Raw genomic sequence first — 16,865 nt, forward strand, 5'->3', positions numbered from 1 at the left:
ATATTCGTATATTGCAGCTGTAATTTTAATGGCAAATAAGCACTTTTTATACACTGTATATGTATGCACGTATACAAGTTTGTTGTATCTGTAGTTACTGACACGAGTTACGTAAGATACAGTCTCTAGATGTCAGCATCTCAGAGTTAAGTATACATTTTTAGCTGTACATTATTTCTTGATTTTTCAAATCACTGGAGTAGAAATGGGTAATACAATATACACCTGGGCTCATCCAGGTCCATATCCAGAAACTGATGGAACTCCAACATTTGATCCACTGCTCGGATTTCCACATGGTCGTAAAAAGAGGGGCAAGTATTTCAGGCAGACCTAACCTTCAATTAATTTACTTGAGCCTTCGATGTACTATATTTATTTAAACAATATGCTATATTCATTTTTTATAACGACTTAAACAATATGTTTGGTACCCCACAGTATTATGTCATAATCGTTTTGTTTTTGTATTACGTTATTTCTATTGTTTTCGTATTATAAATACTTCGATTAATGACATAACTATGAAATCGTTACACATTTCTCATGATATATGATTTTATAAATTATTTGACTTTAAGCAATTATTTCTTTTACCTGTATATTTTATAATTAGATCACATATTTTCAGTAATTCAGCTATGATACATTTTAATCAGCTGACTTTTTACTTTACAGTTATGAAAGTAACAGAACAAGAACTGATGGCAGCTAAAGTTCCAATGAGACTAAGAGATTATTGTGCTCATCACTATTTGGAATACTTGGAATGTATGGGAGTTCATTTTCCATTTTTTCTTAATTGTGAGAAATATTACCACAAGCATATGCATTGCGAGTATGAAGAGTAAGTTTTTATTCACATTTATATAAATATATTTAGTATAAGTATTGGCATATTCTAATTGCAATAAATGTATGTTGCAGTTATGTCTTGAGGTTGAAAGAATATGAAAGAGAACGTAGATTACTTGTTAGACACAAGAAGAAGCAGGAAGCTATACAAGCAGCAGCTGCTTAGTTCCCAACTCTGTGCATGGGTTGTTTCATTTTAGGATATATTATATATATATATGCAAAAAATTCAGTTTTTTGTCTGTGTAAATAAACATAATAAAACATTTCAGTGGTGTAAATCAGTGAAAATTGTAAATATTATCATCACTGTTATTATCACCATTGTTGGTATCATTATTGTTATATACTTTTTTTTTTATTACAAGGTATACAATTTATTTCTATCTATTTGTAATATCTCCTAAATCTTTGCAGTTAAGTTGTAGAAATAGTACCGCACCTACAAAATACACTAATCAGAACGATTCGACGTAAAAGAAATCATGCATTACTACAGGATGTCTATAAGTGTTCAATTCAATCTTTGGTCAAAGCTCCAGGATGTTCCTCCCACAAAACACACCAAAAGACTGTATATATCCTTTGTTTTTTTAAATGCAATCCAAAGACAGGTTCTCGAGCATACGAGTAACTTAATATTTATTATTTGTCATTACAAAAGAAGAAAGAAAAATAAGAAGGAATTACATATTTACAAGAGGGCTTGCTTAATAAATTACAACCATGGGATCAGGTTCAACGAAATAAATTCCTAACAAAATAACCGAATAGCTAATCGAGGCAGCTTCTTCCCCTTTGCGTATCCTTGGAATGAACATCTCTGTTCATCCCTTTAGGAAGGGGTGTATCGAGAAGATCGATAAGGTAGAAAGTGCCTGTACTCTGTAAGTATCCAGCTGTTAGAGCTTCTCACGTGTCTACGTGGGATTGCCCCTTATGGTTAGCGTCCCGTCAAGCTTCACGAGCAACCGGGTGAGTGTTGTTTAACTCCCGACCAGTACGGTTGCGTGCAGCTTAGGCTTCCCTTAGTTAAAAAGAAGTGTAGGAATACCGTCCGGCTTCTTTGTCTATATTTTTTGCGTGTAAAGATAGGTTCTAGGTTAGTCTCTCCCAAAACCAAAAGCAAGTGGTGGGGGAGTCTCCTCCTTACCCTTAACCAAGAGAAGCCTACGCTGCACCCCAGTGTACCTACATACATAGTTCTCGAAGATGTTCAGCGAGCAGTGACTTGTCTTTCCCGTCGCTTATCAAACACATAATATTTTTGTCGATAATGTTGCAGAAACGTGTTTCAAGAGTTCGACATTCGCGTAGCCATTAAATGTTTACCTTATCGCATTGCGGTCCCGACACCGGGAGAGACAAGAGCTCGCGACGTCTTTCGCAAACAGTTCACGTACGACAAAGCAAAGCTCTCGGTTAACGAAATCTGACTCAACCAGCCAGATACATTCCCTCAACAAGTTACTTTACCAACTGGTAAGAGGAATTTCGTAGTTTTGAAAGCGTATGCAGTGTGTGTATGTGCTTATATGTACACGTGTGCGTATATTTCGTTAACACGTTGACACTATCATGATTAACGTTACGGTAATAGTTCGACTGCCATGGAATTTGGCAGTGATCAATGTTACAGATATAATTTAATAAAATAAAGGAAAGGAATACCATTTTGAATACCATATTAAAATTGCACTAATTATTCGAGGTAGCAAACTGAAATATTAGATATTAACAATCCATTTGGTCAACGTGTTAACGAATCGGGGGTGCAACGACGCGAATTTAGCCTGCTTATGATTTATCGTTTAAGGGATTACTTTAAACGGTACATGGTATTAAGAAACGTATAAATAATTGTAAATAGAAAAAAGATTGAGCTTAAACGTTCGTTAAATGAGTCATCTTGGCCAACGTTTCATCGTTAGATTACGCGATTCCTTTCTTACAGCTTTGATTCCTTGTTATTTTTATCGTTTACTGTTTTTTTATATATTTTTTGGCAAGAAACGCGTAATCATTTCGAAATTCGCGGTACTTTAAATAGATCCGCGGGTACGATATCATCCCTGCGTACCAGTATTACCCCTATATTTACATTAAGCTTAATTACAAATCTGGCGATTTATGAACACTTGGAGTAACTTAATTAACGACACCAGGGACCGATCACATTACAATATTACAGTAAGTAATAAGACGGTCTGGTCAGAACGGACGATACTACTTGACAGAGGCCGTCTACTTATACTACTTGAAGTGATTTAATATAAAAATTGTTCGAGTTGTTCGCGAGACCTGAGATGATTGATAATAAGGATCTATAAGTAATTCAATTCACTTCGAATATCGTATGAAATTTGGCATTGGTGTTCGTTAATGTTTCTCCTTCTATTCGCCCTTTATTTGTTTCCTTGTTGTAACCGTGTTGTACGCTCTTCGGTAGAAATCAGAGAAGAGGACGAAGAAGATGGTCGAGTGAAGAAGAAGAAGAGCTGCTATCAGTTTTGGGTAGCCACAGTCGAAGACCAAGGCCTGCGTGCTGTGTACGAACACCAGGAAGAACTGCACCTGGAAATGAAACGAAAGTAAGTAGATTGAGCTGCGCTGTTTCCAGTTACCGGTCAGTGGAATTTTATAATTCTTTTGTTTGCTGAAAAATTTTATCGTAAAGTCGTCTACAATTGAGCGGCACTGTAGAAACGTCTATACTACCTAACAATTTTTTTTTTTATATTATTACTAAAAATTTTTTTTAAATGTCGTGGTTGTTTGGAAATGCTTATACCACGAGACTCGATCGCTGGAAAATTTCGTCGTTAAGTATCTTGAAATTGAAGCGTATCGGAGGTGGTGATATGTAGCTTAGAAACAGTTCGTGCCTTTCTCCTCGCATGAAAAGTGCAAAGTGTCGCAAGCCGAATTGTGCCACGAGGATACGCGAGTTTACTCGCAGCTACCCGACGAATTAATGGATTTACCGCGGTGCAAACAGCGCGAAGAATAATCGACAGCGTTTTGCATACTTCTTCGTGCCCCTCGTTTGCAAATGCGCTGATGCAATAACAGTGTCCTTTGAAATCGATTAATACATATAGAAAGTAAAACTACCACGCAATTATAAAACATATAATTTTGCTGATCACGGTACAAAGTAGTTAACGCTTGTTAGAAACGTCGGTCGTTCAATTATTTTTCTTTTCTTTTTTTTAATCAAGTAAAAGGAATTTCAATCAAGGACGATGATAAAATTCTTCGTAAAGATATTTGTTGTGGCATTTGGAGAAGATGTCAGCTATCTTGATGTCTATAAAATAGCGACTTGCACGAGTTGATTAATGATGGGGAGATAGACTGTCTGTTAGAAGGGGGATCGTGTAGTTACCGGTATCGCATTAATTAATGTAGCGACGCTCATTAAGTTGCGGGCCTGTATACAAGATGCCCTGAACATTTAGCAAAAAAATATATTAAGGGTTAAAGATAGTACAAGTACTGGTCATAAATCCGTCGAAGTCAAACTGAGTTTGCTAGAAGTTAATAGAAGGGTTAAATCATTTTCCTGGTAAACGTCATTTGGATAGATTCCGGTAAGAGATTAAGCGGGATAGAGGTAGGCATAAGGTGAGGCTTCGTAGGCATGCAGCCGGTTCATGGTAGCAGCTCGATACCGACGATGGTGATGGCGACGGTGGTGGTACAGTGGTACATGGCATATCGGAATGCCAAATTGTTGCGCCACCGTAGTCGGTCGAGTCTGGCCAAAGCAAGTCAGCCTGTAGTTGCCCAACGTTGTACTTTTCACTTTCCCTCACTTCTACCACACGTGAAATTTTGTCCAGCAGACTTGCACCGTTGGCCCAGAATCCGCGACAGGCCACGAACTCGATCTTCTCGATTCTTCTGGCTTCTTCGTACGCGTCCTTGCGAGAAAACGAGTATCATATCGTGCCTCCTCTGGTCGCTCATCTTCCACTCGACTTTACCAAAGAGCGATTCGAATCTCGATAACGAGCGTCACGGTGGATGCTAATGGTTATTTGATGATCTTCGTTGCAACATTTTACTTAGCTATTGAAAGTTCTTGAAAGTATGAAATTGTTGAGTATCGATCGATCTCGAAATGAAATTACCTTTCCTTCATAGTTTAGAGATTGGGAAAGGTTTCGCCAGGTTTGAGTAACTTTTATTTGAGTAATTGCTAGCTCTGACACCTTCGTACGAGCAACATCGTACCGAATATAATTTCAAGTTTCTTCCAACGAACCATTGCGATATAACCATTGACCCAAGTTTCAAACGTTAGTCATAAACTTTAAATTTAAATTGCACGTGGCGTGAAACGTGTTAACTCGATTTACAGTACTAGTTACTCAATCGGTGACCGATCACTGCTTTAGCACACAATTTGCACACAATAACGAAATGTCAGGTTTTGGTCCACTAAACGTTCGATCCTTTTCCTTCTCGGCATCGTTCGATCATCGATTAGCGTTCTTGTCAAAAGCGCAGTTCTGATCGTAAGTGCAGTTGCACCGATGCACCCTACGGTTGGTTCTCGAAGAATCGTAGGCCCGTTCACTTTCATCGAGGCGGATTATTATCCAGCCGGGTTGCAATGCGGGTTGTGCAAGAAGAAGGTATCGCGAATCTCAGGTCTGAAAAGTATTTGGTCGCTCGTTGCGCGATCTTGTCGTGGTCACGTGTACGCTGCAGCCAGAAATGCAACAACAAGATCTGATTTCGTTGATTGAGACAACTCTGTTCGAGCGCGAGTTTTCTAAGATTCCTGATTTCTTTTTATATTTAATCACTCGGCTTTAAGATTTTTTTATCGAATGGCACTTCTCAGTAGCGTAAATGAAAATTTTCAAACTGTTCTTCACATAAGAATGCTTAACTTTAACAAAATAAATCTGATCATTTAATACGATTACCAGTTGCACAGTGGTGAGATGTTTCTTCCACCATATATACTTCTGGTACTCCGGTCCCATCGCGGACACCATGTAATACGCGTACATTATCACGTGTACCGCGTTGTTTATAAGATTTCCAAGGGTACCATGGCCTCCGGGGATGAATTTCACGCAGATCCATGTCTCCAAAGGCGTCAGGGAATGATGGTATAGGTGCAAGAACGTCACCTGACTGTCTTTTTTGCGCAGGATAAAGAATATCTGAAATTTGAATATTTTCAATAAGAAGATAGTTTTAAGCTTCTGTTTCTCCTTGTTACGTACCGTGTCAGCGAATTCCGTGAATTTGCTGATGAAGTACCACCAACAGAGATTTGCCATTCGCAACGCGGACGGATTATGGGAATAGTCGACGGGTTGACACTTGTAGCTGTAATCCAACAACCAGCCGGACATCAGGTGCTGTGAAATAGGAGGCCACGGTCAAGGTACAGTCGAAAGATCGGATTTATTATTAGAGGATTTAAACTGAAGTAGCGTGCCGATATCGGATCGGAAGGGTTAACGTGTCTTACTACGTTCGTCTACTTCCACTGTGCCAGTGAACAGTTTCTAAGTGGTCAGACTGCTATTGCTACTACCTATGTGATAAATATTATAAAATTCATTTCCGTTACGACACTTGAAACTGGAGCGTTGCATTAACAAAGAATTAAAACGTGAAAGGCAATTGCATCAACGGTTCTTATTCGTCGTAAGCACGAGCGGTTTAAAGAGTTACTTTTTCTTCAATTTAAAAACTCGTTCCTTCTCCTCAGACTTTACACTTGAAATTCAATTATCACACTAATCAAGGGTATAGAATATCTCGAAAAAATGTCACGGAAGATGTTTATTTTATTTAAGCACTGTTCGCACCCGTACTGCTCCCTAGAATCTAAGAACGAAGGAACGGCTGATGGAAAGTCGAAAACAGGATGCTTCGCCTTTAACGAACCGCGAGCTCGAGTGTACAAATCGATTGGGAAATCTCGTGGAAACGGTTGTCGGCAGTCGAGTTTGCGTAGTTTGTGTTTTTTTTTTCCCTTTTTCTTTTTTGTTTTTGCAACCGCACGAGTTTCGCGAATCACGCTTTCCCACCCTCTGCCGTTGGTAATCGCGTTGGAAATTCGCGAATTCCGTTCGTTCGCTCTTTGCTTCTTTCAAAATCGCCAAGAAATTTCGAACTGTTTCGTTAGAACCGGCTACAATGCAATCGCGAGTGTCGCAACACGATTTCTTCTTCTTTCCGTTTGCGTCAAGTCGAAGTTTCCATTCTATCGAGGCGTTTAGAACCGATCTATAATTTATATTTTATTAAAATTTCGAGGGTAATGTGACCCACCGGTGAATTACGCCACCTGACAGTACAGCTGGTAACCCATCGATGGATTACCATGGGCTGAACGTAACCCTTTCGCTTTGGCGCGCCGCTGAAAGAATGCGTACACGTTCTTCGTACCTAGTGTTTATTCTTCGAACAGGTATCTGGCATTTGTCACATTGCATCGCTTGCTTAAGGATCTCGAACAACATACCACCCTTGTTCGTTTCAATATCATTACTCTTGAAGTGTTATTCGTGCTTTCACTGTTACACTTAGTACGGTATCAAAAAATCTTTTCTAGCTGCAAGCAATTCTATTTTTTTCATAGTTCTCTGACATTTTCGTCCGATGGCCTACTTGCGTTTACGGAGAGAGGTGTTCGGTGCCCGGAGAGCCATGAACTTTGGATCTCATTGAAGAGTTGCATCGATCTCTCGCGAACCTTTCATGTGCATCAGATTGTTAGTGTTTAGAGAAAGCTTGTACCGTTTCGAAACGTTCTCGAAACCTTGGAACCGAGCTAAACGTTTCCTCCTTCCAGACAGATGTCATCCGATGTCTTGTTACAGGCTATTAATTTTCTTTTCTTGTCAGATTAAGTATCGCGTGATTGCTCTAAATCAACTTTGTTTTTACAAAGTCATCTTCGAAGGAAGGTGTCCTTTTAGGGTCTAGAATATTTACCTCGTAAAGCATTCCCAGTGAAAAGACCACCTGAAACGCGTTGTAAGCGACCAGAGCTTCCCTCAATTTGAAAGGTTTCCGATTGGTCATCACCCGCGGACCGAATATCGTCACCCCGTACAGATACAATATAACGATGAAAAGGGTAGGGATAGGTGAGTCCATCAGAGGCCAATCGCTGACACGTGGGTCTGAAATCGTCGCGAGGATTTCCGTGTACTGATCCAGGGCCATCCGGACCAATCCTTGAGCACCAACGAACGTTCGATTCGTATCTGTCATCTCGATCCTTGGTTCAGGCTCCCTCTCTGCAACCAGTTCCGCCGCTGCCGACGTCATTTCTGTAAATTTCAATATCTTAAGGAATATTTCAATCGAAACCTTCGTTTGATTGCTAAAAATTTATTTCCGCATATACGCGTCTCTAACCGAATATCCTAAGATACAGTCGCCAACGGGTTAATAAATTTCGATCGTTCGAATATAGGCGTGTAGAATCGATGACATTTGCAAATTTGTCTATTACGTAAAGAAGGAAACGTTGAAAGTACAAAAAAAGATGACGGTCATTAACGTTGATATATGTAAAATACTTGTTTTTTTTTTTTTTTTTTTATTAACTAATGGGTACTTTTAAAGCATTCAGGTAATCAAATAAAGCAGGTTTTATTTTCGAAGGTCAAATTTCATTAAAATATGCTAAAGGAGACAAGAGTAACGATATTCATTAAAGTGATGGTGATTGAATCCTGATGGAACGTGTATAAAAGGTTAAAGAGACGGGGTTAAAGTCTGCGTAGTCGATAGGCTTAGTAGCATAAAAACAATTCTTCATGATTTACAATCGTCTTGTTCTAGTCAAATTCGAGTCAGGGAGATCCTGAACGAGCTACTCTATCGTTCTAGGCACGTTCACGCGAGGAAATGTTGCAGGTAAAACGCGACAGGTCAGAAAGTTCGAATAGACGTCATGCTCTCCTTCATTCTTGTTGCATTGTAGTTGCTGGAGCAGCAGATAAACAGAGTATTACAGCGCAAACACCGATTTTTTAATGCGATCTTTGAGCAAACTGACGTTTACACGTGTTTAAATTATAGTCGTGTAACACTATATTTCTTTCGACGGAATACAACCTTTTTCTCGTTAGCATTGCATTCGTTTTTCCGATTGTCACGATAAATCAACCTTTCAACGGATGCAACACGGCCACTGGGTGCACTTGCAGTCGCGAAATGCATCAGGATACGGCTTGATAAACTCGGTCGACCCTTCTTCTGAATCGCTGATGATATGCACCTTTCTCTTTTGTCTTGTCGGTTCACTTGTTCTTGATCCTTGATTCTTCTATTATCTTTCTGATCATTCGCAAATTTCAGTCGAGAATATTACAATTATGGACCACTGTTTTTTTTAATAAAAACTACTTTCGTACCTTTGCACATTCGCAATCGCTGATGTAGCAATACTGCTCTGCATCTAATGCTACTTGCTTGTCGTATTCATACCGTGTAGATTAGTAAGCGATGCGACATAACAAACGAAACGTCGTAATTTTCCTCGGATAGCTGACGAATTGTTGCTTATGCGCCTTTTGCATCCCGGGCAAATTTTCCAAGCGAGAAAGAGGATTCTTTGAAGTTTCCTACACTCTTCACCTATTCTTTGCAACAAGACAAAAGCTTGGTCTCCCCTCGATGAATAATTTCACATCGTTTTCCCAATTCCTTTCTTTTTTTTTGTTTTCGTTTCGTTGGATGGTTAGATTTATCACGCGTATCATGAAATAATGCATCGTGCATGAAAGCGCAATCCTGAATCTCGTTAGACACGGTGAGTCGGTCGCATAACTAGACCAGAAAATCAGACGATACATACGCCGAATGTTCTAAGGCCAATATTAGTTGGTAACTTTTTTTCTCTTTACATAATAAATTCATATCTCCGTCATGAGAATTGGAGTAACGATCATACGTAGCTGCTTTCAAACGAAATCTCTGTATATGGAGTGGAATATTTTATTAGAAGTAAATCATCACCCCAATGAATATATAATTTAAAACAATTCTTTTCTTTATATACGTGCTTTGTTCTAAAAGCGATGAAACTGTATCGATAATGGTATTTTAGTGGTGAAGTTTCGACAACGAAAGCAGTCGTCTTCAAAGTTGTTCCCCTTGGGGATCTCCAATCGAGATGTTTTCCCCGCCACTGAAACTCTTCGTCCTTCGAAGCGTTCACTTGAACGGTCATGGTCTTCTGAATTATTTTTCAATTACATAAATATGGCCACCATTACTCTTGGGCAATGAAAAGAAGTTACAGAAATTAATAAAGAAACGATCCGAAGTATAAAGACTTTGTAGTAAGTCCTTAGAAAGTAAAATTGTTGATTGACAATTGATGAAGTGACTAGCACGTTACGCGTGCAAATGGGTCAATGCTATTATGCTTTATTAAAATATCAGACGATAGAGAAGAATTTATCCGAGTTGAAAGAAAGCTGTCATAGGTAATGTATGTACTTAGGTACACGAGAAGGCGCCTAGAATCTACACGAGGAGATTCCTAGCTGTTAACAGAGGAACGGTACTCGTTACAGAGAAAGTCTCGATTATCTTGAGAAGCTGTGAAACACAGATAGGCACTAGCGATGAGTATGTCATTAACACAGGATGCGATACAAGCTCTTCAAACTTCACAAATTCATCTATCTATGAGATCGCGTGAATCTTCTTCTATTTTTCGTTTCATTGATGCCTAAAGTAATTATTTGCAAAGTTCACGAACTTAGAGAAGCTCAACATGTTTGGAGTTTCAAGGGCTGAGCCTTAAAGCTTCATCGTTACTACCCATGGCGGTTCGTGCTTCGGAGGTACCATTGGTTGCAAGCGATTATTGGTCACGACGAGAAAGAGCAAAGAGAAAAAGAGAAAGGTAACCGTCTGATCGATGAAGTAGCAAGCCACTTGTGAGAGAGAATTCGAACGTGATAATCATATCGACGATGACGGTGATGACGAGGACGATGCTTGCTCGAACGGCACCTTCTAAAACACGCTTGCTTGCTTAGAGTTTAGTGGGTAAGTGGGTCAACCATCCGGTTAAATACCGATCAGCCTGTATAACACGTCTCTTCCGCCTCGTCACGATCTCTTGCGGTATAGATCGTACGTTTTCTTCCTTGGTCCATATCTGCTTTGTTCACAGAACTTTTTCTTCTTCTTCTTCTTCTTCTTCTTTGGCTGGCTTTTTTATTTCTCCTCTATTTTGGGATTCTTCCTGTGATCGATACGTCGCTTTTTAAGGGTTTTCTCCAGTCTTTCGAGGAAATTACCTTGACAAGAACAAGACAATGCGGGGGGAGAGGATAATGGAAGACATCGTGAACTTTGCAGGTATAATTACTTCGGAACGCGTGCTCCATCGGTTGTCGAAACTTGTTCTTCCATCTTTTTCTCATTCATCCTGTCTTCTCCAATTTGAGATGACCCGTGTTCGACTGACCCAAAATTTTCTTTCACTCTCTTTCGGTTACTCGGTTCACGTTACGGGTAACAGTTATAATGTCCGTATCTTTGCTACTTGGCATGTTAAAGTATTGCGAAGAAATGGTTTAAATAATATTGCAATAAGAGCAGATGTTCTGTTACTTTCCTCAACTTCTATCGTTTCATTAGTATGACCCAATTGCAGTTTGCCTCGTGTTATGCGAAACGAGTTTCAACAACAGGTTCTAATATTTTTAATTAGTCTCGAATGAAATGTTGCATGTTAACGCCGAGGACTGTGTAGAAAATGTAAGTTATCCTATGTGGAAAACTCATCCTCTGTACTCTTTTTTTTAGCGTTTTATGCGTAAATTAGAGATTACACGATATCGTTTGAATTCGATTTCAAATTTATTAGCCAACCCGTATCTAAGATAATCTTGATAAGGGGGCTACAGCATTTAGAAAAAATTTTTACGCCATTGTGTTTAGTGGGTCAAATTTTTTTTTTTTTGTCACTTCCGATCTGACCGGAAATGGCCGAAAAAGGGTTGGTTCTAGAGCGAATGTCCCTCTGGTTCACTTTAGCTTGTTTTATTAACATGAAATCATTTCTCGACGCTAAACGCGTTAAAAACCGAATCATCGTTTGCAAACTAGCAGGTTTTAGTCGCTTTCTACGCACAAACGTCAGCCAGACCGTGGCTAATAATCATCGACATCTGTATTAGCTGGTTTCTTAGGAGTTGGCAACTGTTGTACTGTATCCAAGCATGAGCCGTGTTCCGTTTTCATCGAGTTTCTCCTTCGTTTTTTCGATAACCTTAACCTCCTGCTCTTCGAGTTCCTATATGTTACACAGCTGTACGGTCCCGAGAAATTTAACCACTGTATATTTATTAACTAGTTAAAACGGTTTTTCGTGAAATTTCTATTGTACGACTATCCTTTCGACGAACCGTCGAACAAAACGTTATCCTTCCTTCTTCTTCGCTGCTTTTCTATTTTTCTACCTCATCGATATGCCACATAGTTTCTTTTCTACGGAAGAAAATTAGCTAATTGTTTCCTCCAATTCGATAGAAATTCTGAACTTTCCACTCGAAAGTCTTATTTATCGTTTTGGTGGTATACTTTCAGATTTTTGCAAAAATTGTTTGCGATTGGCTAGGTAAGATAATTTTCTAGGAAATGGGCGACAGATTCCTACGGAAACTTTGATAATCTATTAAACAGGAATAGTCGTTAATTAGCTTGACCTTAAATTCTTAATTGGATTGATCGTTCATTTACGATTTGAATAATAATCGGATGTTGAGTCGTAAGTGATCCTGATTTCTCATTTATTTACTACTTCAACATTAATGATTATCAGTACATAGAAAGATAATTATATTCAAAGTCGTTAATTAGGCTGATTTCAATCTCCATTTGTCCCCGTAATTGGCTAAAGACGAAGATACGATCTTTCACCAGTTTCAAGAGCACGTGGCTGTCTAGATGCGTTCGTTTAACATCCGTTAATAGCAAATGGAAACTTAACGGTACCAATCGTCCACGTTTCGCCGAGCAAAATGACACAGGTTCGATTCTTCTCACTTTCATCGCACGGTTTCCGGTTCAGAGGAATGGTATTAGCTACACACTGTCCCCGATTAACATCGAAACCTTCTACTCTTCTTCTACGAATACCATTCAAGAAAACATACCGTACGATTCCAAGAAAGTTTCCAGCCTATCATTTATCACTGTGATTCCAAGTTGATACTCTTCTTTCTCCCTATCTCTGCACATATCTAATCGATGATTTCTTAAATATCCCCATTCTCACCCTATTTACGAGCGACTTCTTTTTTTTCTCCTAGTCTAAACGAATTATTCGTGTATTTCCTTGAAATCGGCGAACCCCATATTTCAGATAAATTGATGTTCGTTGTCAGTATATCGTGTTCGAGATTGGATTAATGAAACGCTTGCGGTCTAATCACAGTCTAATAACGCGTTGTACGTTTGTAATATCCGTGGTTTCAGTGTTAAGAGCGCTGTAATTGTTGACAGACGATTTCGCTTTCGTACAAACATCGTTGTTGGTTCGTGATTTTACGTAGTTTCGACGTTTTACGCGGGGCACGCGAACCAGCTTGACCGAAAATGGTCCAGCGACCTTGTGCCGAATATTTAAACCGCGTTTCGTCCACTCAGTTGCGTAACTCGACGTGCTCGGACATTCTCTTGAGGTCTACGCGATATCAGGTAATTGACCATGCAGGCCGAAAAAGAACAGCCGTTTTGTCTGAACGCGTGACAGTTCCGTGAGAAATTTTTCCAACGATCCTAAGGGCACGTATTCGTTTGAGGAAATGTCGAAATTCTTTTATCCTAATTAAGAAGAAAATGAATGTGAATTATTAAAAATTGTTAGAATTGAAAGTAATCTATGTTAATTTAATGAAAGGATATTTCGAATTGACGATTCGATACTGGTCATCCTACTATTAATAAAATATGAGTCGAATCTCGCTCGCCTCATTCATCAGTAAAGATAGAACTACCGAGTAATTTGTAGCCGCATTATGAATTCATTGAACAGTGTGAGCGTGTTTGACGAAAAGTTTCTCATCTCGCGCGAAATCGATTTTCAGTTTTGTGTCCTCTTTTCTTTATACTTCGTTTCGCTGCTTGCACAGAGAAATCTCTTGACATCAGCCAATTTAAGATGGAAAGAGTCTTGCAAGTATTCTAATCAACATTGTTGCTTGGAATATTTGACCGACAGTAAGTTATTAGCTAGACAGTTTCATCAAATAATCATTTGTATTAGAGTTAAGTGGTATGTGTCGACGATAAGGAAAAGCTTGTTCGGAGCTTGTTGAAAGTCTCGTTACACGGGTCAAATTCCTGCATCCATGTAGCACATTGTTTATAGGCTAATTTCTCTTTAATGCCCACACGAGTAGAGAAAGAAAGGTGATAAAGAGTTGTTTCAGATAAACGTCAGCTTGTTTCAATAAATTCCACCCAAAAAGGGGTCAGATAATATTTTACCTTCTTTTTTCTTATGTTGTAAATTATTCGTGTTTCACTTTTCTTACACGTGACATGTAAGCGACAAGAGTAAATCAGGATGCTTATGCTTCCGTTTGACAAAGAAAACCCATCTATGCAAGTGAGTGTACGATCGAAGTGATTCGAAGCGATTACTAGCCCAGAGGTACGCGCGACCCACTTCTGCTTCCGCGGGATGTACGTTTTGTTTCTTCACTCTTGATGCGCGTGCAATTTTCGATGACGATGAAATCGATCGTGGATCACTAGAAAGCCAAGACGAACCACTTCTACGGTACAGCTTCACCGCTGCTCGCCAACAAATCCCTCTTTCGTTTTCTCTATACCAGAATTCCGCGGTCATTTAGAGATAGTTCACTTTTCTGAGCCTCTTTCGTCGGTCTTTGTAAGCCTTTATGAGCTCCTGTGAGCCTTGTTCAGTTTTATATTCAACTCTCTAGAATGTCGTACTATACGCGGTCTCTTTCACTGTGGCAGTCGATGAGTATTATTATTAAAAAAAGTTATAATTATTAAAAATATCATAAATAAATTCATCACGTCATCTACAATAACCAAATATATGTAATTGACACGAAATTTGACTGAATAGCGCGTTCTGCAAGGTTTTTCGTGCGGCCCGTCTGATCATTTAGGGTGATATTCTACTTGCGAAAGCGAAAAGGAGAGTCTTCTCTAATAAATTCTCCTAGTAAGCAGTGCATAACGTGGGACTCTCTAACAGATCTTACTGCTTTTTTCTACATTCTCTTCTGATTGATATTTTCGCAATCGGATTGAATTTCAAAAAAATAAATAGAACAACCCACAAATATGGATTTTCGTTCAATCATACGTAAACTGGGTGCATTACTAGATTACGGTAGGACCGGATAATATACACTGTAAATCACGTTGCAAATGCATTTCGAAAGTGTACCAAAACACTTCAGATGGATATTAATTAATTGAGAGATACATTTGCATAAACCGGTTAGGTTTATTTCATTCGTTTGCATTGGGCTACGTTTGCTGGGAACATTTGTTATACTTGTGTTGTTTAACTTTTTTCCCTTATACTAATTTATTTAAGACGAAATTTTTTTTTTTGAACATGTTTATAAAAAATGTATACGTATTGGGTAATAATTATGTTTGTGAGAAATTTGTGTGTTTAATTTGAAAAATTAAGAAAAAGAAAAACAGGAAAATGTTATTAGTAACTTATTTGAATATGTGATAAATATGCAAGATAATAAACTTTTTTCTAATGTCGAAACAAACTTATACCTAAATATCAATTCTTGACCGATTTTTTGTTTCTTTTCTTTTTTAAATTGTTTAATTACATAAACGTCCGTGTTCTAATGATTGAAGATAGGATATTTTGCATACAATTTACACGCTTCGAGGTGCATTAATGGAAACAGAATATTGATGACTGTCGTAAACTAAATGATTGGATTGGAACATCAAATGATAGAGTTCTTAATAAGAAGTCTCTACTTTCGAAGTTAACACGTTAACCGCATAGCACGTTGCGTTCTACTTGTTTAATCCAACAATAATAAGTATACCATATCTACTATGAATCAAAATATTCCGATCCAAATAGATCAAATGCGAGGTGTTTTAATCGAGATCTGATACTACAGGATACTAAAGTGAGAATGCATTGAATGAATCTGCAATATTGTATTCTTCTAACAAAGGAACGTAGAGTTTCTTTCACTTAAAACTTTCATTATTTTTTTTTCTCATTTATTGATACACTTCGGTAGTGCCAGTCATTATATTATTACTTCGAATCTATCTGAAATTCTTCTCATCCCAGTTTTCACAATAACAGGATATCTATTCGTCGAGGTAATCATTAATCGCTCCACTTTTAAAGCCGCCGGACAGAGAGACTAAACCCAGGCACCACTAACAACGATAAAAAGAAGCGTATCAAAAACCGATTTACCTTTCCACCAACAAAAAAGACGTCGCGTTTCCAAAGTAAAAGTCCGACCACTGCACCCGAGTTTCCACCGCGATATCTACCTCGATAATCCAGGACCTGTCCAGTATCCTATTCTCCTAAAAAAACTTGTCTAACGCACCAACAGCTACCACCTTCTCAATCTTAAGAACAGTGAAATTCCTTTTCGAAAATGTACATTAAAAAAAGCAAATCTTCCTCGTTTTATCGAAACTAATTGTAAATCTTGTCAAAGGAAGCGCATTATCTCAAGGAACTGTGCACTCTGTATAGTTCACTAATATCCGAAATGGGTCTGATCACAAAGTTTTCTCTCCCTTCACACGTTGGGTCACACGCGACAGGGTTAGAACACAATTTCGGTCACAGTTTCGCTTGTTTCGGGGCACGCGTTCGCGACGACACACACTTTTCGTGATGTGCCCTGTGTACACGCGTATGTGTGTGTGTTTTCGCGAGCGTGTGCACGCGTTCACGCGAATACACATGTACAGAGTGTGGGTCGAACGATCGATGCTGC

General features: G+C 38.7%; 3 protein-coding genes and 1 long non-coding RNA gene across 6 annotated transcripts in view; 2 read left to right on the forward strand and 2 right to left on the reverse strand.

Annotated features, from left to right (window-relative positions):
• The first annotated feature begins 49 nt into the window (after nucleotides 1-49).
• LOC114878698 (NADH dehydrogenase [ubiquinone] 1 beta subcomplex subunit 7) lies at nucleotides 50-1,200 on the forward strand. Its single transcript, XM_029192799.2, has 3 exons — nucleotides 50-314; nucleotides 679-847; nucleotides 928-1,200. Exons 1-3 carry the CDS (start codon nucleotides 206-208, stop codon nucleotides 1,019-1,021), a joined length of 372 nt encoding a protein of 123 aa, XP_029048632.1. The 5' UTR covers nucleotides 50-205; the 3' UTR covers nucleotides 1,022-1,200.
• On the reverse strand, nucleotides 158-686 carry LOC123989284. Its single transcript, XR_006830510.1, has 2 exons — nucleotides 598-686; nucleotides 158-338 (listed from the first exon to the last, which is right to left on the reverse strand). It is a non-coding gene; the product is annotated as an uncharacterized LOC123989284 (long non-coding RNA).
• Nucleotides 1,201-1,480: 280 nt separating the features above from the next.
• Nucleotides 1,481-16,854, reverse strand: LOC114878695 (elongation of very long chain fatty acids protein AAEL008004-like). The gene is made up of 5 exons (XM_029192795.2): nucleotides 16,328-16,854; nucleotides 7,828-8,168; nucleotides 6,102-6,239; nucleotides 5,796-6,038; nucleotides 1,481-3,429 (listed from the first exon to the last, which is right to left on the reverse strand). The coding sequence occupies exons 2-5, from the start codon at nucleotides 8,164-8,166 to the stop codon at nucleotides 3,250-3,252; spliced, it is 900 nt and encodes a 299-aa protein (XP_029048628.2). The 5' UTR covers nucleotides 8,167-8,168; nucleotides 16,328-16,854; the 3' UTR covers nucleotides 1,481-3,249.
• Nucleotides 1,751-16,865, forward strand: part of LOC114878694 (elongation of very long chain fatty acids protein AAEL008004-like) — a 30,205-nt gene continuing 15,090 nt past the window's right edge. The window contains exons 1-2 of one of the 3 annotated variants that reach the window (XM_046290062.1): nucleotides 1,751-1,830; nucleotides 3,305-3,446. The gene's annotated coding sequence lies outside the window, so the exon portion shown is untranslated. Of the gene's footprint in view, nucleotides 1,831-2,247; nucleotides 2,338-3,304; nucleotides 3,447-6,180; nucleotides 6,266-16,865 lie in introns of those variants that run through there. The other 2 variants (XM_029192789.2, XM_029192792.2) reach the window with 2 other exon arrangements.

This window comes from Osmia bicornis, chromosome 2 (assembly GCF_907164935.1).
Source record: "Osmia bicornis bicornis chromosome 2, iOsmBic2.1, whole genome shotgun sequence".
NCBI lineage: Eukaryota > Metazoa > Arthropoda > Insecta > Hymenoptera > Megachilidae > Osmia > Osmia bicornis.

Coding starts and splice junctions, on each gene's coding strand:
- LOC114878698 (XM_029192799.2), top strand. CDS start 206: ATGGGTAATACAATATACACCTGGGCTCATCCAGGTCCATATCCAGAA. Junction 315..678: donor ACATGGTCGTAAAAAGAGGG/GCAAGTATTTCA, acceptor TTTACTTTACAG/TTATGAAAGTAACAGAACAA. Junction 848..927: donor ATGCATTGCGAGTATGAAGA/GTAAGTTTTTAT, acceptor TGTATGTTGCAG/TTATGTCTTGAGGTTGAAAG.
- LOC114878695 (XM_029192795.2), bottom strand. CDS start 8,166: ATGACGTCGGCAGCGGCGGAACTGGTTGCAGAGAGGGAGCCTGAACCA. Junction 6,240..7,827: donor CACTGGGAATGCTTTACGAG/GTAAATATTCTA, acceptor CCTATTTCACAG/CACCTGATGTCCGGCTGGTT. Junction 6,039..6,101: donor TCACGGAATTCGCTGACACG/GTACGTAACAAG, acceptor TTCAAATTTCAG/ATATTCTTTATCCTGCGCAA.